Source organism: Macaca mulatta, chromosome 13, assembly GCF_049350105.2.
Source record: "Macaca mulatta isolate MMU2019108-1 chromosome 13, T2T-MMU8v2.0, whole genome shotgun sequence".
Lineage (NCBI taxonomy): Eukaryota > Metazoa > Chordata > Mammalia > Primates > Cercopithecidae > Macaca > Macaca mulatta.
Window position 1 is genome coordinate 109,319,583 of NC_133418.1, and position 25,777 is coordinate 109,345,359.

Here is a 25,777-nt window from a genome sequence, read left to right on the forward strand (position 1 = left end):
AGTTCACATCCTTTCCAACTCCCCTCAATGCTCATGAGTAGTAAGAGTGCAATGGTTCCACAAATAATAGTACATTCAATGCATTATGTAGCCACTAAAGTATTTATAAGAAAAATGCTTATATTAAATAAAAATACAGAATCATACATAGACCAAAACATTTACAGAAAAAAATGAAACAAAATGTTAGCGATGACTTTCTCTGGAAGTCGGATGATAAATAAAAAGTAAGGAGGAGTGGGGATTACTCTAGTCTGAAATTTCCACGTATCTAACAGGAAAAGATATGTTAAGAATGAGGTATAAATTAGCCACGCGTGGTGGTGCATGCCTGTAGTCCCAGCTACTCAGGAGGCTGAGGTGGGAGGATAGCTTGAGGCCAGGAGGCAGAAATTGCAGTGAGCTGAGATCATGCCACTGCATTCCAGTCTGGGCAACAGAGTGAGACCCTGTCTCAAAAAACAAAACAAAAGAAAAAAAAAGAAGAACAAGGTACAGAAAGGTTTTAGCAATCTCATAACTAAGACCATTAGTTAGAATCCTTTAGAATCAATTATCTTAAGGCAAACATCCCGAGGCAATGAAAGCATTTGGTCCCTTTATTTGGTTTTCTATGCTCTCTTAAATGAAATATAACTTGTTGTGCTTAAATGAGTCTGTCCTAGTAAGGGACTCAAATTAGTAATACAGTAAAGACATAAACCTGAGTTAGAGCAGAACACTTCAGTTTATTAAGATTTGAAACAGCCTTTCCGCTAAACCACTTCAGTCACTATGAAAGTCAAGTTCTAGCAATCAAAGCTTGAAGGTAGCTTTGAAGAGAATGAGCAGGGAAAGACTAGATTGTGAGTAAGAAGGAATGCGCCGAGGCTCCTAAGATCTCAAGCCATGTCTATCATGTGTTGAAGTTGGGGCAAGTCTTGACATTTCTGTTTACAGAGGTTCTAAGACTGACATACAACTACAGACACCAGATCTGTGAGTACACTTAAAAATTCCTGCACTAAAGAATGGACAAGTGGAAGCTCTGAATCACAAATACTATCATATGAAGGTTAATATTTAGCATTTTCTGGACTTTGAAGGGCCTCTACTGTTTTATATATTAGTTGAGGTAGAGGCTAAAGTTCTATAACAAAGAGCCCTAAACATGAGCAGCTCAGATAACATCAAGTTATTATAATGGGCAGTTTGGAGAGGGTGGGCATCTGTCTTTCCCAAGGCCACCAGGTTCCTCTGTCTTGTTCTGCCATTCCCCAAGTATTACACTTTTCTAATGGTGGCAATAGGCTCACTAATACCACATTCAAGTTCCAGTCTGAGAGAAGAGGGACAGGGTGGGCAGGACAAGGCCCAGAAGTTGTACACATCATTTTGAATCATACCCTGTTGTAACCAGAACCTGGGAAAGGCAGTCCTGAAGGAGGCAGGCAATTAGCATCTCTCAGGCCCAGTGACCACGTCTTAACCCGACTTTTAACAGTTACTTGCATTCTTGGCATCAATACGATGACCTGAAGGAATTAGCATCTGGAAGCAAGACTAAGAGTAAAGGGAAGAATTAATGGTGATATGAGTAGGAAAAAAGAGCAAGTCAGATCTCCAAGCAACTCCTCTGCTGGTCTGGTTGCATGTGGCTTCTTCCTTTGAAAACTTTTGTTCCCTGGGTAATTCCAGTTGAACAGTAAGTAATTAAAGAGAAAAAACAACATCCTTACCATTGCTAAGCTCTATCCAGCATTCCTCTCTGGCCTCACAATTTGGACCTGAGAGTCATCCTCCAAAGGTAGCCAGCCCAAAGAGTAAAAGCTGAAACTGAAGAAACGCAAGTTCTATTTCCAGTTCTACCTACCAGGCCATGCGAATGCGCATTCCTCTAAACTCAGCTTTCTCTCTCATAAAACAAGGGCATGAACAAGGTAATTAGAAAGATCCCCTCCATTCTAACATTTAAATGTCTGAAATTCAGTCTTGTCTTTGCTATCACATCAATTAAAAGTTAATTTCTAAACCAGTGATTAATGTGTGAAGACTGCACAGAGCGGTCATCACATAGCTCTGAGATTGGTTATAGAAGTTCTAGGACATCTCCAAAGCAAGTGGTCTAGAGATAAGTGAAAGCATGGTATCCTCATAATCATTTCACACAAACTATAAACTCAAATACATGAGATAATGATTTTCTCATTATAGCTTTTATGTTTATATAGTTTCACTCAAGGTTTTTCAATGCTAAAAGGTTTGAAAACCATAGTATAAGAAATTATAACACCCTGTGCTCTTAAGGAAACTCTCGGACAAGAATAATTTCCCCCAAAAAACTACCTTATAGACTAAGAGTCAAAAGGCACAAAGGAACAATTCAATTATATGTATTTACATTTTTCCCCTTCCTTCTGATATTTTAGGCAAGAGCCAGTGTTTAAGAAAATATATTCCAGGGCCAGGCATGGTGGCTGACGTCTATAATCCCCACACTTTCAGAGGCCAAGGTGAGTAGATCACTTGAGCTCAGGAGTTCGAGAGCACCCTGGGCAACATGGTGAAACCCTGTCTCTACAAAAGAAATACAAAAAAATTAGCCAGGCATGGTGGTGTGCGCCTGTAGTCCCAGCTACCTGGGGGGCTGAGGCAAGAGGATTGCTTGAGCCTGGGAGGTTGCAGTGAGCTGTGTTCACACCACTGGACTCCAGCCTAGGTGACAAAGCAAGACCCCGTCTCAAAAAAAATAAAAAATAAAATTAAAATAAAAAATAAAATTAAAATAATAAAAACAAACAAACAAACAAACAAAAAACCTGAGTTTGAGTTTGATTTTAAGACCTGGAGGGACAGCAGATTAGTTCTACTTCAATGGGTATGCATCATCTGGAAAGAAAGGTTCATAAAAAGAAGATACATCTTCACTGTCACCATCACATCAGTCATCAATCCTTAGACACAGAACCTTTACTGACTCCCTCAAAACTTCCAAGCTTCCAAACTAACAAGCAGTTCTTCTACGTTGGGATCATCCAATTTTCCTTCATGTTCCAACTCTCCTCTAGCTTCAATATACACATAGACAACCTTAACCATCTGAAAACCTACTTTTAGAATATTCCCTAGTGGTTCCATGTAAGTCCTCTGCCAGATTCACATACCCATAAATTCTACTTCATAAGCCCATACTGTTCTTAAAAAAGAAATAGAAAAAAAGTATCAATATAACTTTAAAATAAGACACAAACCTTCATGAAATATATAGTCATCAAATTTATTTTCATTGGGATGCCATTTTTTGAAGAATTCCTAAGACTAATGTTTCCTGACATGCAAGAGTTAGCATTAATAGCTTACGTTACTATAAATACTGCTGCTTGGAAGCAGTACAACTGTTTTAGAGTTTTAAGACTACAGACTTTCATTACTCAAATCTTATTCAGTAAATGTAAAAATCAGAAGGTTCTGAACAGCTGGTTAGGAAGGTAGCCAAGATGCAGGAAAGATGTCTGCGCCTCCTTTTCAAGGGCAGCCAACTCTTGAACAGTAGGTGCCAAAATATCCACATGGCCTTTATAGCTTCCACCTGCATCACACACAAATAACAAAGTAATGTAAATGACATGCTTGAAATAACTTGTCAGCAATACTTTGGCTCAATTATATCACTTTAAACACTGCTTGTAGCAATAAAATGTACTACTGGGCAAGTTATCTCCAGAACTTTGACTTTAAAAAATGTTAAATCAATTATTTCAATATAAATAAATAATTAGGCCTCACTAACAGCTGTCCCAATACCCCTATCCACCCTTGGCTTGGAAACAACTAGTTAGGCCTGAGTCTTAAAATTTTTCAGGAACAAGCTAACAAAAGGGCATCCCAGGCAGAGGAAATAATATGCTGAATTATCACCTGAATTAAGTCAAAGGCTTCTAATTCCTTGTTCAAAATCACCTATTATGCTCTTGTTTCCTAATAATTCCACAAAATGTTCAACTACTCTTATGATATTAACACTTCAAGAGAAAGAGCTAAGCTGAAGTCTTTCATTCACATAAAGATGACACAATTAAAAAATGCTACCAGGCAGGTATGGACAAAGTACTATGAGGGTAACAAGGGAATGATTAACATGTTAAAAATATACTCTTAACCTAATGAAATGAAACTACTGCCTTCCCAAACTGAAGTTCAAAACAGGTACATTTACATTTAAAATAGTATTTAAAATAATTCAAAGCTTACCACCAGCAGCCCTTTTTTGACCGTAGGTAACTTTCCCATCAAATTCATCCACTGGTACCTTTATATCTGGCTCAACCTGAGAAATGGTACAGTTCAGGTGTTCTTCTATCTCAGATAGTAACTAAGTAAGGGAGACAAAATTTCCAGATATAATTTTTGAAGATAAATGCTGTCTATTTTACCATTTTAATACATTATTTGTGAGCCTGACTCCAAGTCTTACTTGCATCTCATTGTACCATATGGTACAGCCTCCATCTTCCTTGAGTCTTGTGTTATAACACCCTTTTCCACGGCTGCTACATACGTGGTACCAAACCTAAATTTAAAAAGGAAAAAATATTAACAGGCATGGAGATAGAGACATACTAAATATCTTATTCTAAATTTGTTTTTAAGTATTTTCTGTCCTCAAGGCACTAGAAAAATAGATTATAGGTGAAGTGACTACTACTTGACTGCTACTATTGTAGTATGACTACTACTATTCAGTAGTACTACTACTGACTACTACTATTCAGTAGCTCATTAAATAAACAGGTCTTCTGAAAAAGTTCTTTTTGAGAATAATCCAAAAGTTTTCCTAAAATGGGTGTCAGATATCAAAAGGAATTCTCAAAGTAGGATGAAAAAGTAAATATTAAGGCATACTATGTCAAGATTAACATAAAAAATAAAGTTCAAAAGAAAAATAAGTTCAAATGTTTTATATAAGAGAATAATAAAGCAAATAACGCAAAATGTACAACTAGTAAATTTTTGCAGTGAGTATATGGGAGCTCCTTATGACTACAACTTTTCTATAAATTAGCAATTATATCAAAATAAATCTGCCCTCACCATGAAAAGTCTTCCATGGCACCATGTCAGACGATGTTTAAATAGTTTTTGGTGGAAATGACTACAATAAAGCTAGTAGGAAAAATTATATTTTGCATTTTTCCTTTCTAAATTTCACCCTATTATTTGTCCATTCTTGAATACAGAAAAAAATGCCATTAAAAAGTTCATTTGTATTCCACATGCAGCTGAATTAAATTTAAATAGGAAAATCAAACTGTGTTTATTTCCAACATCTGAAATCATAACGCACACAATGAATATAATAGAGCCCTACAAAGATTACCTTTTCTTTTTCTGTTGCCACCAGGGAAATTGCCAGACCCATCCTGAAAGATGATAAAAGCATCCTATTAGACTTTATTCCTAAAGCGTACAAGCTTAAAAATGGGGGAGAAAAAATTACAGAAGTACCTTTCAGCTCTTCCTACTCTGCCAATTCGATGTACGTAGTTTTGCTTTTCATCGGGCAGAGTGACATTTATAACTGTAAATAAAAACAATTCTTAACAATTGCCATTAGTTTCTAAATTTTTCAAACATATTAGAAGGCTTTACTTTAGATTCCATAACAATCACACTGCAAGCATAAAAAGTTGCTTTTTACCATAAGGAACACCATGGATATCAATTCCTCTAGCAGCTACATCTGTGCAAATCAAGAATCTTACATCTCCTTTCTAAAGAGAACAGAGAAGAGAGAAAGGAGTTTGTTAGCACATATACTAAACAATAAAAATAAATGCTATCCTTCCACTAAATGAGACCTCTAAAAACTCAAGTGTTACTATCGGATTAGAGGTCCACATACTCCTAATTTACTGGACCAAGTCTTGAAGTTGTATGTCATGATCTGCTGAAACATGACATTTAAGGTGATTAAATCAGAGACTGGGTTCATTTTGCTTTTCTTTTTCTACTCAAAGATATTAAACCATTGCTAAAACTTGGTTTAATCTTTAGAAATATCTTCAGAAATTGAAGAGAAAGATAAAACAGAACACAATGTACAGACATAAGCATTATCTTACTCTTGCATTCAAATAAACCCAGAATACTAGATATTTTACCTGGAGGCTACACTTTTTGTAACAGACAAAATTCTCAAGGGGAGGAAAATGAGGGTAGGCCCCTGGTGCTCACCAAGAAATACAAATTAGCCTTTCGATGTCATTTGTGCCTCAAGGCACAGCAAAATTAGAGATCTGGGGGGTGGAAAAAGGGTATACTGACTTATGGTCCGGAAAAATGCCTAAGGTCGAGAAGGGTAGCACACATTCAAACGAGGCCATGCGATGTGTTTTCACATCTGCATCAATTACACCCAGCATGGAAACATAAGTCAAAGTTCTTCAACCCAATACTTCCAATCTTTTTTCTTAGAAAATGATACTTGTACTATACACTGGGGTCTATTAAATTAATGAGACTGCTTGGATGTAGAGAGGTTACTGACCTTTAGTTCTAAATGGCTCAAGCCCCACCCACCTACACCAAGAGCTGTATGACCCGTTCACCTGCTGCAAGCACATAACCAGAAAGGTCTGCCCCAAACAGTATCAAAATAACTTTAATTCTACATAACCATATTCTGATACCTGTCTTAATTAATTTACAAATTGAGTTCCTTATGGCTATTGCTGGAGACTATTTTTAAGGCTTATAGACATGGCTTAGCTATCCAATGATACTTCTCCTAAAAATAGCTACCTGAAATAATTTAACTAAAATTTCTAAAATTGAAAATTCTTGTTATAGTAGTGTTGTGCTGATAGAGAATGTGTAATTTACCATTTGAGTGTCAACAATCACTAATCCCTGTCATGATGATGACGCATTAGTTAGGGTAGAAACATTTTGAAATTTCTAGGACAATAACTGCTTTAATAATATTAACCGGAACTACTCAAAACTAGATATAATGCCCCTCTTAAGTATTAAGGAAACAATCAACTATATATATCAGTACCTTAAATCTTTCCAAGTTTTGCTTTCTCTCATGAGGTTTTCTGTCACCATGAAGACAAACACATGAGAACTGGTGTCCTTTTTTATCAGGTCCTAGTGAAAAGCATATTAAGCATTTAACCTTGGAAAATCTGCCTAAGACTATGTAAAAAAACCAATAAAATTGAGACTACAATAGTGTCACACAATTCCATAAAAATCTATGCCCCAACTTGCTATAAACCATGGTTAACACAATTTCTGTCACAAATGAAGTACCATTAAAAGGAACTCTATGGAGCGTTAAAGTCGTCCTGCTTTTAAGGGCATCTTAAGTTACCCTTCGCAATCTGTAGGAGGAGTGGATCAAGCAGTGTGCCAACTAAAATGCCGATGTGTATACCAGGAACCTCACTATCCTCCATAAAACTAAGACTCAAAAAGTAGGGAAAAGAGATCATTCTTGGAGGAACCAAAATTAAGCTTCATCAAGTTAATGTGCTTCCTAAAAGGCCATGCCCATAAGCCTGCTCTCTTCTCAAGGTGCTTTAAGCAACATAGTTATCTAGTTTCATGGCCACAGAAGATTCAAAGCAGCAAACTGTAAAGATGGAGAGGTGCTATTTTAGAGGCAGGTGCAGTGGTAGCCAACCCCCCAAAAGAAAACTCTTCAAATAGACACAGTAACAAAAAGAGTAACCACTGAGAGGTAACAAAATAACAATTATGCCACTTAACTGTTCTCCAAGGTAAATTAAGTTCAGTAAGTATACTTGAAAATTCAAGGAAACAATACATTTTGAAAGATATCTATTCAAAATGAGTAACACAAAAATCAATTATGCAGAGTGAAATAACAGCTAACCAGAACTTCTAGAGGCATACACCTGAGATTTTATTGCATCCTGAATTCAAGTGGTTTAGGGAAGTATCAAATACACACTGGAACTCTCTGGTTAGGGTATGTGTGAAGGGGACATGGATGCTTTAATCCCTTCTTTTAAACCCCTATAATCTGGTATATATTGTGTTTGAGTGTTAGTGATGGTGTGGTAAACTTGTTTTCTAGGCAGAAGTAACATCCACATCCAGAATATTTAGGGAAGGAGGACCAAAGTAACTAAGGGATATTACTACTTAATCAACAGTACTCCTTACTACATAATCAACTCCTCCATTCAAAACATTGATAGGAAGAAAATAAGTATTACAAAACAGTCACTATAACCACCAAGCAAGTCTGTTTGCCAGGACTTGAAAAAAAAAAAAAAAAAAGTGTTACTTAAGTGCTCACTATAATGAACAGTGTAATGTGTTCTTTATATGACTATTAGTTCAAATATTCTATATCCTTCTTGAGTTTTCTATCTCCTTGATGTACATCAGTTATAACAAGATGTGTTAATCTTTCCTCAGTACAATGGGATTTGTATGTTACCTTGTATATCTGCCAATTTTTACTTTTTACATTTTTCCAACATTTATATTTTCAAACATGTAGTGACATTGAAATAATTTTAACGATGAACAGTTGTATACCCACCACCTAGATTCAACAATTAACATTTTACTATACTTGCTTTAACCACATATCTACCTATACCTGTGTCCATCCATCAATTCATCTTTATATTTTTGTACATTTCAATGTAAATTGCAGACATCAGTACACAGTTCAGCATGCATATAATTAACTAGAATTCAATATTTGTTTTTTCTTTTGAGGTAAAAGCTGTATTCAAGAAAATCTACAAATCTTAAGTAGATTTGCTGAGGAAGTCCCATTAGGATACAGAACATCATTATCACACCAAAGAATACCCTCATATCCTTTCCCAGCCTATCCCTGCTGCCACCCTTGTGGGGACTACTACTGTTCTGATATTTTTTTCTATCATAGATTAGTTTTGACTTTTAAAAAATGTCATATAAATAGATTCATACAGTATATATTCTTCAATTTGGCATAACATTTCTGAGATTCATCCATGGTTGCTGTGTCTACTCAGCAAGGAAAAGTCTGTTCCTTTTCACTGCTGAGTAGTATTCCATTGTATTTCACACTTTGTTCATCCATTCTCCTACTGATGGACACTCAGTGTGTTTTCAGTTTTAGAATATTATAAATAAAGCTGCTATGGCCATTCTAGCACCTTTTTGTCAATATGTGTTTTCATTTATCCTGGGTAAACATCTAGGAGTTTAATTGCTAGGCCATAAGACAACATTTTTAGTTTTACAAAAGACTGCAAGACCCTTTGCTAAAGTGCTTATACCATTTTATATTCTCATCAACAATCTATTCTCACCAACTGTATGCAGTTGCTCCATAGCCAAAATTCGGTGTTGTATTTTTAGTTTAGCATGTACAATGGTATTATACTGTCATTTTATTTTGCATTTCCATAACAACTGATTGAGAATTTTTCCATGTTGGTTTATGATGTAATTTGGCTGGGTCTCCACCCAAATCTCATCTTGAATTGTAGTTCCCATAACCCACACATGTGGGAGGTAATGGAATGGTGGGAGATAATGGAATCATGAGAGTGGTTACCCTCATGCTGTTCTCATGATAGTGACTGAGTTCTCATGAGATCTGATGGTTTTATAAGGGGCTTTTCCTACTTTGCTCAGCACTTTTCCTTCCTGCTGCCATGTGAAGAAGGACATGTTTGCTTCCCCAGCTCTGCAGAACTGTGAGTCAATTAAACCTCTTTCCTTTACAAATTACCCAGTCTCAGGCAGTTCTTCATAGCAGCGTAAGAACACACTAATACAGTTTACACACTCGAAGTTATAAGAAGCATAAAATCTGAACCCTTATAGTTTCATTATAGCTTGAATATTTTATTACATAGTGACTGTTTATTTCTAGTAATATTTGTCTTAAAGTCTACTGCATCTCTTAATAATATAGCTAAACTGGCTTTCTTTTGGTTAATATTTTAGCTGACACATGCACAATATTTTTTCATTCCTTTTCCTTTCCATCTTTCCGTGTCCTCAGATTTTGGGTATGCTCCATGTAAACAGCATATTGCTAGATTTCATCCAGTCCAACAATCCATGCCTTGTAAGAGAAGACTTTGTCCACTGATACTTACAGTGTTTACTCATACATTCAGATTTTTCCAACATTGATCTTATTCTATAATTTCTAACCATAATTTTTCTCATTTTATTCCCCTTCCTTTCTTGCTCTTGCTTAGATTAGGATTTTTTCCTCATTCGCTTTTCCCCATCTACTGGTTTAAAAGACATACATTCTATTATTTCAGTGATCACATTTTAAATTTTAAGACTAATAAACAACTTTATCCTTCTTCCAAATGATATAAAACCCTTAGAATGCTGTGATTCAAGTTCACTGTAATGAAAATGTACCTATGTGGAAAATTCTCTCTTGTTTTTTCTAGGGCTTATCATAGGGAAAAGTACTGAATAAGCATAGATACTTAAAATATGCCATCACTGCTTTAAATTCTGTACATGTATTCTAGATTGCATCAACATGAGATTAATAATCTATCACAAGAGGAAATAAACATAATTTATTTCAAGTGAGAAAAAATTACCTCCTCCTTGTTGCATAAAGTACTGCTCCAAGTTATCACAGTCAATTTTGGTTCTACAGAAGATAATTGCTTGATCCATCTTATGTTCCTTGATTGCCCGGACAGCATACTCCCCCTTCAGGATTTTAATAGCTTCAGACCACATCTCTTGAATACCATAACAACAACAAAAACCAACAGAATTTCAATCTGAATTTGTCATGAATACACATATTAGTCATAGACTGACTGCTTAATTTTCCTAAAAAAGAATACCTGTTTTAATAAAAGTATTATATATAGACAAGGACAAGAAGTAAAGATAGAGTAAAACAGTAAGTTAATCCATTCATTCATTTATTTTTGTTTCTGTTAATATTTTTTGTGCTACTTTATGTAGTATACAAACATCTATAACCATACCTCTTATGAGGGAACATACTCATACATATGTACAAATTAACAGAAATACATACTCACAGCAACACTGTTCTCATCCCTCATGAAGAACAAGTCATACTCTGCCTTGCATGAACTTCCCTAAATGCTCAATAAATGCTTTATACAATTATTTTAACTCCTTTTAAAAATAATGTACTTTCTAAATCAATCTAAATACCAGAAAGTTCATACTTCACTCTACGCAGTAAAAACTTCAACACAAAAATCTAGTAATTTCGTCACCATCCTCCAACTCTATTTTTCAGTGTGAAGCTGTGCTACAATTGTTATTCCTCAACCACTGAATGTTAAGACGTTAATTCTGTGACCCAAAGTATTTCTAAGGTCTCTCTGATCATCTCTAATTGTAGTCTAAACTAAGCAAAACTTTTGCAAGAAAAATATAAGAAGGAATAAAAACTGGAATTTTATAAAATGCATTCTCAAACAGTGGGATGACAGATTTTCAAATACTGTCTCTGTTCTTCTCCAACAATAAGGATAACTAAGTATGTGTCCAGTTAATTTAGAGCTACACATAAACCTGAGTTCAAATCTTTAATCAAGATTTCAGATAATTCACCTTTTTGATATAGTTGAAAACCTGCCCGTGAATTCAACCATGAAGCAGAGTCTGACCCTCACCAATGAATGATCCACCTGAAACATCTGATGTCAGACATGCAGCCTAATGGGTTTAAGATTCATTCTTCCAAGTTTTCTAAGCACCATCCTTGTATCATGATGTACCTTCCTATACTTTCAAAACACTATTTAACCTGAAACAGCGTGTCTCAGCTCTGCACAGAAGAATCTTCATTGAGGCAGAATTTAATGTTAGGCTTTTAAAAAATTGCCAAATATTTAATGGTACAGATTTGCAGTTTAAGAAGATGAAAAAGTTCTGGAGATGGATAGTGGTGATGATTGTACAACAATACAAATGTACTTAATGCCAATGAACTGTACACTAATAGTTAAAATGCAAAGTTTTATGTTATGTATATTCTACCACACACAAAAAAGTCAACAAACAACTATTTCAAAATCATTTCAGTATCTTTTGCAAAGCTGTAGCTAAAGAAATTTTTCTTTGTTATGCAATATCACTGATATGAGAAACTTACATGATTATTTCTTCTTGAATTCAGGGTCAGTATAAAATAATCTCTCTAGAAAAATTTGCTGGTTTCCTATGATCAATGAGATTTAGATAATCAAAAATATTTGTGGCTGGATGCAGTGGCTCATGCCTGTAATCACAGCACTTTGGGAGGCCAAGGCGGGTAGATCATTTGAGGTCAGGAGTTCAAGACCAGCCTGACCAACATGGTGAAACCTTGTCTCTACTAAAAATACAATTAGCCGGGTGGTAGTGGCACATGCCTGTAATCCCAGCTACTCGGGAAGCTGAGGCAGGGGAACTGCTTAAGCCTGGGAGGCAGAGGTTGCGGCGAGCCGAGATCGCACCACTGCACTCTAGTCTGGGTGACAGAGTGAGACTCTCTCTCAAAAAAAAAAAAAAAAAAAAAAATTGTGATTTAGATGCCAGGAGACTAACATCTAAATTCAATGATTAAGGCCAGGCACAGTGGCTCATACCTGTAATCCCAGCATTTTGGGAGATCGAGGTGGGAGGATCACCTGAGGTCAGGAGTTCAAGACCAGCCTGGCCAACATGGTGAAACCCCAGCTCTATTAAAAATACAAAAAAATTAGCCAGGCGTGGTGGCAGGAGATCCCAGCTACTTGGGAGACTGAGGCACGAGAACTACTTGAACCCAGGTGGAGGAGGTTACCTTGAGCTGAGGTCGTGCCATTACACTCCAGCCTGGGTGACAAGAGCGAGATTCTGTCTCAAAAAATTAAAAAACAAAAAATAAATAAATTCAATGATTCATATTCCTCTAAGTTGACTAGTATCAGCTTTTTTCCCATTTCTTTTTTATCATTTTTATTGTCTTTATTTCCAAATTTCCTGTTCCAATTTTGCAGGTCACCTCACATCCTTCATGAGAATAGGTAAGGTATAAATTTCATTTTCAAAATCTTTCAACACGTTTGACTCTTTTTAACTCACCTGGACTATTAGCACCAGGTCTTGTGTTATCTTTTGCATGTACATCGTCAGTCTATCAAAAACAAGGAATAAAAACAGGATAGAGGAGTCGTTAAATAATGATTCAGAATAGATGTCATTTTTTAAAAGGGAGAATTATATTTGTCTTTACACTGCATTTCAGATATATGTCTTTATAACACAATCTGTAGGCAAAATCATTCTTCAGATTTGGAAAAACCCTTCATTAACTATAGGTCTAAGGTCACTTTTAAAGCTAATAATAATAATGAAAATGTGGTTTCTAAAATATCGCATATTTATAATAAACATAACCTTACTATATAAAGGCAAATCTAATCACAGTGAAGAAAGTGACAAGATGACCACATGAAATTGGTTTTTAGAAAAAAGTACATCAAGAGGACACCTATGAGGGCTCCTACTAAAGTACTACTAAAAATGGAAATCACTGTATCTGAAATTAGGTATATATATGTTATTTACTTATAAAAATTATATCAAGGAAGCTGATCACAAAAGCAATATTATGAAGAGAGAAAAATAAAAGATGGAGTCCATCACTTATTCAGTGCTTTTTAAAGGTCTAAGGGTCTACAATGTATTGGACTTTTCTTTGATATAATAACTGACTGCCTTAAGCATCACTAAGAGCCCAAGGCTAAACTAGTTTATAAATTGTTTTATTCTACATAAATGTTAATATTATAAATCACTTACTCTAATGTGGTTCTTTCCAAGCCTTTCCCAGAGTCTGTCAGTTTTGGGATTTACTGGGACAACGACATGGTGTACAGTATCTGGAACAGAGTCTTCTCCTTTTAAGTCAACCCAGGTAGGAAAATGCATTATCTTCTCCGACAGTTTCTTTACATCGAAAGAATGCAAAGTGGCAGAGCAAACAATCACCTAAGAAGAGGAAACCCCAAATTGAGATGAACTTTTATAATAATTATTAAATCACACAAACACTGATATGAAACACAAAGTGTGCTAGCCTGGACTCCAAAGATAAGTTCAACACTTTACTCTATGCAGCGACAACTGGAGGTATGACTTTGGGCGGGTTGATCTCTCTGAGGTTCAGTCCCCTCATTGTCACATAGAAATCATGCCATCTCTTCCTCAAGTTCCTACAAAACTGAGTAAAATGAGATGTTTTTGTAAACCAAAAATCCTATATTACTATCAGTCCCCTTCTCTCAAAAGCTTGTCCTTCTTAAACATTTCCTAAGAAAGAAGGATATAACTAAGAGAAGATAACAATTTTTCAATAGCTGAAGTTATTTTTCCTTCGAACAGGAAGCAGTACTAATGATCTGGAATACAAACCCTAAATGTTCTATAGGACAAAATAACTAAGAATTTGTATTTACAGTTTTCTGCAACACCCAACAAATTTCCTCAAATTTCCTTCTATTTCTAAAAGCAGCTTTTAAGAATGTTACCTTTGAGTATACTATTTCATCCAGTAACAAAAAGAAAACATTTTACATAGTAATAAACTTCACGAGAGGGCACCAAACAAAAACGCTTTGACTCTGCTCATAAGCATTAATGATGGCAGTGGCAGGTCGTCAGGAGTGGCTGCTGCCATCATGTTGGCTGCAGTGGGGCGCCACGAGCAGTGGCAGCAAGAGCGGCTGTGGAAGCTGCAGTGGTGGTGGTGGGTCCCCTGTGCCCCACATCCCCAAGGCAGCTGACTGGGCCACCCCAACCTTCGCGAAACTGGGCAGGACTCACTCCCAGGCCCAGAGTCTCCACCACTCTGGACCCGGGCCCCGTGTTGCCGCTCTTGCCTGCCACCGCTGCGGGGAGGGCACAGAGAGGAGGAGGACAGTCCCCAGAGTCCACCCCTGGGAGGGCCCTGGAGCCCGCTGCCCTGAGAGTCACCTCAATGGGGCTGGGCCGAGTCGCCTGCCACAGGGGGAGCAGCGAGGTTGGGCACAGAGGGGCAGACAGAGAGGAGCCCTGAGATGGAGCTGGGCCCAGAGTGGTGGTGGGAGCCAGGAGCATGCAGGAGCCCCACCATCCCAGGCATGGCTGCAGCCGCCCAAGTTGTAGCTGCGGACCCAGGCATCTCTGCACCCGGGGGCCCCTAAAAGGCCCTCCCTTGCCCCAATAGGTTCAGAGATGTCTGCTCCCGCTGCCTGGCCTCTCTCTGCTGTCAACACCCACTCTGATGACAGAACAAAGTTAAGGCCGAGCTTGGGCACTGTCACAACCCAGCTGGGTGTGCACACTTGAGGCAGCACTGATACACCAACCCACTGGCACCCTGGCTGCCTCCAGCCTTTGAGTGACAGCGAACATGGGAGCATGGCCAAGGCAGGCTGAGGGCAGCCCAGTGCTGGCCTACAGATGCCCCTTGGCATGAACAGCCTGGGCACCATGAACAGCGGCAGGAGGCAGACAGGCTCCTGGGTGGAAGGGGGCTAGTCCCCGGTGAAGCCCCACCTTCAAACTGGGGAAGTCCTGAAGCCTGGGGGCCAGGCCACCAGTCCCACAGAGAGCCGGTGCCCATGCCAATGCCTGGAGCTACCCAGTGTACCTGGCTGTGCGCAGTGGCCAGACCCCACGTTCGCTCATACATCCCTCGCCACTCTGCGCCTGGCTCACCCTTGGGAGGCATGGGGTCCAGGCTGGTAGTGAAAGCTGAGCACAGCCTGCCAGGCCAAGTGGGCGGAACTGAGTAAAACTCGGCCTAAGGCACCACTGGCCGCAGAGGTTTCCAGCCAGAAAATCAACACCCCCTAGGATCCCGTAACGTTAATACATAACAATTGTTTACATGTATTTTAAGATGCATTGATAATTTTATACCTGAAGTCTTTTTCCATCAGAGGTAACCTGAGGAATCTGATTGTGCATCCTATTTATAAAATCAGAATAACCTTGAGTAAGAAGCCCATCCTGTATGAGAAGCAAAGAATAAATTAAATTTTTAATCAGTATAGAAAATAAGTTTTAATCAGTATCAAAAATATTTTTTGCTAAATCAAACAAAATATAAGGAAACTAATTCATATATATACATAGTCCTATATTTTCAAAACTATTTTGTTGGATATTTAAAGATAAATTATAAATTCAATTTTAAGTTCCTTGTGACTAAAATATGAAGAGGTGACAACAAATAATCCAAAACCATAATCTAATAATCTAGAATGAAAATGCCAGTCAACAGCTTCTAACATATATCCTTCAACAGACTTTTCATATAAAAAATTAAAAACCCTCAGTGCTGAGGAACTAGTTAAACCCAACTTGAAAATGATTTGGAAGTATGTCTAAGAGCCTCAAACACATTTACGTCCTTCCAGATGGTCTACATTTTACATCTCTGACACAAGGAACAAATTTATAGTATGTAGAAAATGTATGTACAAACAAAGCTGGTTATTTGGAGTAAAAATCATACCTACCTACATACCTAGTAATAAGAGTAATTAAATATACCATGAAGTAGCTATATAATAGACCTGAAGTAGCCATATGATAGACCACTAGACAGCATTTATAAAGTATTTACAAACAATTACAGGAAATACTTATGATATTACATAAAATTTTTAAAAATTTTCCCAGATTCCTCATATCTTGATTTCAACTACATGAAATAATATATAAATAAAAAGAGTATATGAAAATATACCAAACTGATAACAATGATTAGGTAGTAGGATCATGACTGAATTATATTTCTTCTTCATTTTAAATATTTTATCTCAAAAAATGTAAGTAAACTTTTAAAAAAGCATGCTTATCTTTCAACATACAGCTTCATCCAGGACCAGGAATCTAACTTGAGATAAGTTCAGCTTTCCAGTTGACACCAAGTCATCTAGTCTTCCCGGAGTACCTACAACTATATCTACCTGAAAAATAGCAAAACAACTACTTAATGAAAACTAAAGAAACAGTATAATTACCTTAAAATAGCAACCAATAACTGTCTACTTTTAAATAAAAACATGCATATGTCAACTCTAAATTTATGAAAAAAAAAAAAAGGAGTTACAGATAATGGCATATGTTAAACTGATAATTGGTTTGAAATTAATGTGAAGATTTTGGTATTTTGACCAAAATTGATTTTGACATCCTTAACTGATATACATTCTAATGTATAAAATTTATATTTTCCAAGCAAAAATCAGATGAATTTACTGGAACTCAATGGAACCTAGAACTCAAGTCCTAGTTCCACCATTACTCTGCTCTGTGACCTTAATTTACTTAATCTCCTCTAGTACCAATTTTTCCATTTTTGAATTGGGGAAATACCTTCTCCTTTTCAACATGGTTGTGATAATTAAGAGATAAGATGTGTAAGGCACCAGATGCAGAGTGTCCCAGGTGCTCAATAAATTTGGTTATAGTTAATAGTAATGGTGATCAGACTGTCCAGGAAAACAGTAATAGTTACTATTTGTCAAGTGCTTATAATGAACCGGCACTCTGTGAAATGTTTTACAAGTACACGTTTTATTTCATGTTACCACTAAGGTAAATACTACTATAATTATTCCTATTCAATGAGAAAACGGAAGTTTAGAATACTAAATAAAAATTTTCAAACATACATAGAAGAGAACAGTGAGCCTCGGTGCCAGTACACAAACAATTAACATTTTGCATTCTCCCACACATATCTTGTAGTCAAGTCCATAGGTATGGTGATTAGACACATAGGTTTCAGAGTAAAGTTCTGAGTTATACGATCTTAGGCAACTTAATATTTGATATAAGCCCTCTTCAAAAATAGGGAAGAGTACCATCTCAGAGGATTATTGTAAGTACTGAGTAAGAACATGTTATGGTTTTAGTACAGTGCCTGACCCATTTCTAGAAAGCAGTCAATAAAGATGAAGTGTTGTTTTTTTTTTTTTGAGATGGAGTGTCATTCTGATGCCCAGGTTGGAGTGCAGTGGCGTGATTTCCACCTCCTGGGTTCACACCATTCCCCTGCCTCAGCCTCCCAAGTAGCTGGGACTACAGGCGCCTGCCACCATGCCTGGCTAATTGTTTTGTATTTTTAGTAGAGACGGGGTTTCACCATGTTAGCCAGGATGGTCTCGATCCCCTGACCTCGTGATCCGCCCGCCTTGGCCTCCCAAAGTGCTGGGATTACAGGCGTGAGCCACTGCGCCTGGCAAGATAAGGTATTTTTCAAGTGTGTATACGGGCCAGCGCAGTGGCTCATGCCTGTAATCCTAGCACTTTGGGAGGCTGAGGCAGGCAGATTGCCTGAGCTCAGGAGTTTGAGACCAGGCTGGGCAAAATGGTGAAACCCCGTCTCTACTAAAACACACACACAAAAAAACTAGCCAGGCGTGGCGGCCTGTGCCCGTAGTCCCAGCTACTCAGGAGGCTGAGGCAGGAGAATAGCTTGAACCCAGGAGGCAGACGTTGCAGTGAGCCGAGATCACACCACTGCTCTCCAGCCTGGGTGACAGAACAAGACGCTATCTCCAGAAATAAATAAATAAATAAAAATAAACAAAGTGTGTATATGATGTATTCATGTGAGCACAAATAAGGTACTACATAAGATCATTCAGTAAATTAGGCAATTCAAAACCTCTACTCTTTAATTGACAGGCATTAAAAAACAACACTTCCATTCTTTTTTACCTGTTTTCTCCACCCTGTACTAAAAATATTGGTTTCTATTAGCAAAGTTATTCCTCTAGTTCCATTACTTCAATATCTCACTCCTCAAATAAACAGAACATTGTGCTGAATGAACTTTTAACTTGATCCAATAGGAGACACTTACTATCCCATGAAAAATAAAGCAGACATTTCTGACGCTATTGTTTCATCTGCACTGGTAATTACAAGCAAGTTCAACCTAGAAAATATTGTCTGAAAATGTGAAGATAAAATCTGTCCAATGTATTAAGAATCTACTATGTGCCAAGCACTGAGACAGGTGCTGTACACAGCAGTGAACAAAATACCATCTGGTTCTACGACATCAGTTTAGTACAGTATTCTAACCATGTGAGTTTCCTCCTTCCTAATTTCAGCAGGTAAAGTGGGCATGAAAACAGACAAGGCCTCTCAGGGTTTTGTTTTGTTTTAAGTCAGTTAGATCAGAAAAGCCTGTGAGACATCTTCATTTGTATCATTTTTATGACAGCACTACCTACCTTTATCAGGCCTCAGTGGCACATCTTGCATAATATTGCAAGTCTAAAAGATTAGAAAACTAAAATGCTTCCACTCTCTCACTGCCAAGCTGACTTCTGCCCCAGCACAATACCCAACACAGGGCTAAGGCTGAACCAGAGCGTGGTGGAAGATAATAGAAGCAGAGAATGTAAGATAGAGAGAAGAACAGAAAAAGATCATATTAGATCCGCTAAGAAGTAGAGTAGAATTGAATTCTGCGAAGAATGCTCTGGAATAACACTGCCTTTCCAATTGCTTCAAGTTAGTACCAAATTTTAAGACATCCTGATGAAAGCAGATTTAATTCCCTAAAAACTCTATAAGCTTTAGGAAAATAGGAATTGAGAAACATATTATCTTATGGGAAAAATGGGTTTGAGGAAGCAAGATTGGGAATAAACTTATTAAATCTCTCTTACAACCACTAAAACAAAATAAAACACACTAAATGTTTCAGCTTATCTTCTGTTGCTTTAAAAGAATATCACAAAGTAGATAACTTATAAAGAAAAGAATATTTCTCACATTTCTGGAGGCTTGGCAAGTTCAAGAGCATAGTGTCAGCAGCAACTAGTGAGGGTCATCCCATGGCAGAAGGGAGCAAGAAAGAAACAGGCCCAAACTTCTGCAATAACTAACCCGCTCCTACAGCAAAGGCATTAACCCAGTCATGAGGACAAAGCCCGCACGGTCTAATCATCTCTTAAAGGCCCCCACCTTCCAATACTATTACATTGGCAATTAAATTTCAACATGAGTTTTGGTGGGGACATTAAAACCATAGCATTAAATAAAAACGTATCAAAGCAATATTACTCAGAATAGTATTAACAAGTATGGTAATATGATTCCTTGCTCTTAATATGGCATACCAGGTCAAATGTAAAGTCCATGTGGCACAAAATTTAGATTGACAGGAGCACCAATGAAATTGGAGAAAGGACATAATTGCTTGTCATGACTCAATATTGGATGGTTTAGCTTAAATGATTAAATATTTAGGAAAGGAAATAAAAGAGAAATTTATAAGCTGTAAGTTATTTCACATACGAAAAATATTTCATGAAGTCCTACCTTCACAGAATTGATAAATGGTTAAAAATTTCCCAAACTTCAGTCGGGCACGGTGGTTCACTCCTGTAATCCCAGCACTTTGGGAGGCCAGGGCAGGCGGATCACCTGAGGTCAGGAGTTCAAGACCAGCCTGGCCAACATGGTGAAACCCTGTCTCTACTAAAAATACAAAAAAAGTAGTCAGTGTGGTGGTGGATGCCTGTAATCCCAGCTACACAGGAGGCTGAGGCAGGAGAATTGCTTGAACCCAAGAGGCAGAGATTGCAGTGAGCCAAGAACGTGCCATGGCACTCCAGCCTGGGTGACAAGAGTGAAACTCTTCTCAAAAAAAAATCCTAAACTTCTTCTCCAATAGTGGAGATCACTGGAGATTACATCCTCTTAGCTTTGTCCTTCACAATGGCATGCCTGAGCACAGCCTTTGCGCCTTCCCCTTACACATAACTGAACTCGTCTCTCTCCTCACTGGAACTACTACCCACTGTCTTATCATTATTCATCCTTCCCAAGGGCCACTGCAGGAACTTCTATCCTTATCTGCAATCTATTTTACCTCTTCTTTTGTTCTTAACTCCAGTTTCTTCTTTTTCACTTATCTCCCCAAAAAGAATGACTCTTTACCCATGAAGGCCAGAAAGAAATTCTCAAACGTTCAGAGGGTAAACGACAAAAAATCATGTATGCTGGAATTTTGCCTGAGAGGTCTGGGAGAGACTACTGCTTTGTATACTTCCGGGAGAAGAAAAGGCACACTTGCAAGATGTCTTTGAACAAATATACTCTTCTGATCTTGCACTAATTTCAGCCGCACTTAAATTTTCTTGAAACAAAATAGAGCTGTATTGCCAAAACAACAGCCCATGACATTATGTTTTAAAAATTAAAACTACAACTTACTCCATTTTCCAAAACAGAGAGCTGATCCCGGGCCGCAACACCTCCAATTATCAGAAGCTCCCTGAAATAAATATTAAGATGATAATGTAAGAAAAAAAAAATTAAAGTCTGCTTTTCATTGTTTGATCTGCATCCATTTATTTTAGGTGGAAATTAAGGCTGAGAAAGGAACTGAGGAAAAAAGCCTACAATAAAACAAGTCTGGGGAAGGTGGGAAACAAAGCAGTTAAATCTCCATAGCTGTATCCATTGCTGAAGTGTGGTAAAGTCACGAAAGACAATGTGTGAGCTTGTAACGTGTAAAAAATTAATCCTCATCTACATATTCTTCTATATTAGGATAATTCAAGGTCTTTTAAAACCTGGTTTCAATCTGCGTTTTCAGACATATATACTTGTATGTATATAAAATGCCCTGAAGGAAAATCAATTTAAAACGTAATGCAAAAATCAATTTAAAACGTTGCCTCCAGAAAGGATAACTAGAAATTGGGGAATGGAGTGAAAGAAGACTCACTTTTCACAGTACCCTTTTGTGTTTGAATGTTTCTCATTTCAACAACTGGCCCACTGGCACTGGGACACATGGAAATGCACATGCAAAAGACTGAAGTTAAAACCCTTCCTCATGCCACACACAGAAATTAACTCTAAATGTATCACAGACCTAAATGTAGAACCTAAAATCATAAAACTCAGAAGACAACACAAAATAAAATGTTCATGACCTTGGGTTAGGCCTAGTCTACCTTAACTACAACATCAAAACACCATGACAAAAGAGAAAAATAGATAAATTGGATTTCATCAAAATTAAGACTTCCAAAGGATAGTATCAGGAGAGTAAAGGCCAGATGCAGTAGCTCACACCTATAATCCAGCACTTTGGGAGACTGAGACACAAGGATTGCTTGAGGCCAGGAGTTCGAGACCAGCCTGCACAACATAGCAAGACCATGTCTCCACAAAAACTAAAATTAGCCAAGCACTGTGGCACTTGCTTACAGTCCCAGCTAGTCTGGAGGCTGAGGTGGGAGGACTGCTTGAGCCCGAGAGTTTGAGGCTGCAGTGAGCTATGAGGCACCACCATACTCCAGCCTAGATGACACCGTGAGCCCTCATCCTAAAAATAAAACCAAAACCAAAAAAATCACCTGGAGGAGCTGCTTTTCTTAAAAAAACAAACAAATTTTAAAAAGATTCTAATTCCTATTCTCTGGAAACTCTGATTCAGTATATCCAGGGGAGGGAACCAATACATTTTATATTTTTAAATAAGGTCCTCAAGTTCCTAGGTTTGGACTATTGTACTAATACTTCTACTTTTATCCACATTTATAATCAAATATATTTATCCCTATAAACTTGGCAGAAGTAAACACACATATACATGATAATTTATGCTCGTATGCAAAGCACTATAGGGTTGAGGAATATAAAAGAACCACTCCTGCTCTAAGGAATGTAAAACTGAGTTAGAAAGAGAAAAGTTTTGCATATTCAAAGCAAGAAACTTAAAGCACATATAGCTTTAAAAAGGAATAAAAATTAAGAAAATTAAAAAGAAAAACTAACACATGACAGTATGTAAGGATCAGGGAAAGGCATGTACAGTCAGTGTATCAGAGGAGGGGCAGAGGGCTGGGCTGGGACAGTCAGCTTAGCTTCATTCAAAGATCACGACTTCAGCTGGGTTTTAAGAAGGAAAATGTGCATTTGTACCGAATACCAAACGAGTAGCCCATGACTTCACCATCTTAACCAATAAATTGATTTTATTATTCATCTTCTCCTCTAACTTTTGTCTATAATCATGTTCATTTTTATACATAATCACAGCACAAAAATCAATTCACACTAGCATTTTACATTCTTCCCAAATCCTTTTATAAAGAGGTCCCTGAGTGTCTTATACTAAGCAGATGCCCTGGTTACATGGTATGCTCAAGGCATTTATCGTATTTGTTTTGCTTCTCTCCCCTCCATACTATCCCCACACTTTCACACTTCATTCTGTGAAAGGAAGATTGATTCTCATTGTTGAAGCCCGCCCAGCCTAAAACGTCACACATAGAAGGTAGATGAACATTTGCTGAATGAGGAACATGCATCAATCCTCAAAACTAAATTAGAAATTATTTTACCTAGTATAATTTATCCCTAAGTAAGTTTGTTCAACCTGTAAGTAAGATCAATATTAAAAAGACAGGCCTGCCTGGCACAGTGGCACATGCCTGTAGTCTTAGCTACGCAGGAGGCTGAGAGACAGAATTCCTTGCGTCTAGGAGTTCAAGGCTACAGTGTAGGAAGATCGCACCATGAACAGCCATTCACTTCAGCCTGGGCAACATAGTGAGACTTCATCTCAAAAAAAAACTTTAAAAAAAAAAAAAAAGACAGGCTTTTGTGATGTCGAAACATTCAAAGCTTCTGAAATTTGACAGTGATGACAGTTACACAACCTTGTGAATATACTAAAAACCAGTGAATTGTACACCTTTTTTTTTTTTTGAGGTGGAGTCTTGCTCTGTTGCCCAGGCTAGAGTGCAATGACGCAATCTTGGCCCACTGCAACCTCTGCCTCCCAAGTTCAAGCAATTCTCATGCCTCGGCCTCCTGAGTAGCTGGGATTACAGGCCTCTGCCACCAAGCCCAGCTACTTTTTGTATTTTTAGTAGAGACAGGGTTTCACCGTGTTGGCTGGGCTGGTCTTGAACTCCTGACCTCAGGTGATCCGCCTACCTCAGCCCCCGCAAAGTATTGGGAATACAGGCATGAGTCACTGCAGCTGGCTGAATTGTAGACTTCAAATAATGAGTTTTATGGTGTGTGAATGTTTCAAGTTTAAAAAGGAATTAAAGGCAAAATTAACAAAAATCAAGTGTCCAATTGACTAACAGAGTGTTTTACTTATATGGTATAGCCTTCTTCAAAGTCAAAGGGATTGCTACTGAGCAAGGTCCTGAATTTGTCACTTAATCCTTCCAATGGTAGAAAGAGTCCTATAACTAGACAGTAACTAATCTGAATGCCCAAATGGAAGAAAGCCACCACCGTGATGCAGTCTAGAATAAACCTCGCCAAGTTTACTAACACGCTAGAAATAGAGTGGCACACTTTCTATACAGATTTAGGGCAAAAATAAATTTACCATTGAATGAAATCCTTTCTTCAAAAAACTGTTAGGGCCAGGTGCAGTGGCTCATGCCTGTAATCCCAGCACTCTCGGAGGCTGAAGCAGGAGGATCACTTGCACCCAGGAGTTTGAGACTAGCCTAAGCAACATAGTGAAACCCTGTATCTACAAAGGTGGCATGTGCCTGCAGTCCCAACTACTCAGGTGGGAGGAGTGCTTGAACCCAGGAGGTCAAGGTTGCAGTGAGCCACAATCATATCACTACACTCCAGCCTGGGCGACAGACTGAGATCCCCATCTCAGAAAAAAAAAAAAATTAGATTTTTACTCCAATGCTGTTTAGTAACCATGACTTTTCATATAAGAGACACGGGGGAAAAAACATATTTATCATTTAGCAAATAAACAGGAGTTTTATACAGAAATTATTAAAGTATATTTACATACTCACACACGTGTATTACGTATACACACTGAATTTCTACTTCATTTTTCTCTACCTTATTCTTCTTCCAAAAAACTTCAAACCAAAAGACAATAAGCATTTCAGCACAAAAGGAAGATTTACCTTAATTTAGGATTATCAATATATTTCTTAAACTGCTTGATGTTATTCAAAGTTTGTTCGGCTAACTCCCGGGAAGGTTCAACAATGAGAGCTTTTGGAGCATTGGGGAGAAACTTTGTTTGTGTCACCTGTGCATTACCTTAGGGAATAAAAAAGACAAGAACACATTCAAATCACGCTTTATAACACTGTTACTTACGGAACATTAGGACAAATACTCTAGTATCAACATTTTAAATAATAATTGTCAAAAAGTAGAGAAGACAGTCAAACAAAATAAAGCTCGGATTTCTAAAACAAACGAAGCCTACTTTAAATTAAAACTATTTGGGCCACTGGGGTGACTGACACCTGTAATCCTAGCACTTTGGGCAGCCCGAGGTGGGACAATCACTTAAGCCCAGGTATTCAAGGCTGCAGCAAGCTATGATGGTGACACAGCACTCTACACTCTAGCCTGTGTGACACAGTGAGATTCCCTCTCTTAAAACAATAAAAATCTACTTAAAATAATTCTAATTGATTGATACGTCTAAAAAAAAAAATGACTCACTTGTGACAAAGTAAACAGGTTATGAAATGTACTTTAAATAATTGAAATATATTAAATATACAATGGATAAGAGTATAAATTTTGAAGTCAGACTGCTTAGATTTGAATTCAGTTCTACCACTTATTTGTTCTGTGACCTTGGGCAAGTCACTTAAAGTCCCTATTCTTTAGGTTCTTTGCCTGTAAAATGGGAAAACTACTACCTTATACAGTTATTGTGAAGACTAAACCATGTAAAGCACTTAGCGTGGTGCCCTGGCACTGAATAAGCACA

General features: G+C 37.6%; 1 protein-coding gene across 1 annotated transcript in view; it reads right to left on the reverse strand.

Moving 5' to 3' along the window:
• Positions 1 to 3,260: 3,260 nt before the first annotated feature.
• Positions 3,261 to 25,777, reverse strand: part of DDX1 (DEAD-box helicase 1) — a 37,460-nt gene continuing 14,943 nt past the window's right edge. The window contains 14 exon segments of the mRNA NM_001266562.1: positions 3,261 to 3,568; positions 4,231 to 4,351; positions 4,454 to 4,549; positions 5,357 to 5,399; positions 5,485 to 5,557; positions 5,678 to 5,750; positions 7,040 to 7,131; positions 10,596 to 10,742; positions 13,096 to 13,147; positions 13,816 to 14,004; positions 15,919 to 16,008; positions 16,875 to 16,973; positions 21,247 to 21,307; positions 24,951 to 25,089. Of these exon segments, the coding sequence (NP_001253491.1) occupies positions 3,438 to 3,568; positions 4,231 to 4,351; positions 4,454 to 4,549; positions 5,357 to 5,399; positions 5,485 to 5,557; positions 5,678 to 5,750; positions 7,040 to 7,131; positions 10,596 to 10,742; positions 13,096 to 13,147; positions 13,816 to 14,004; positions 15,919 to 16,008; positions 16,875 to 16,973; positions 21,247 to 21,307; positions 24,951 to 25,089 (1,406 nt within the window). The 3' untranslated portion in view covers positions 3,261 to 3,437.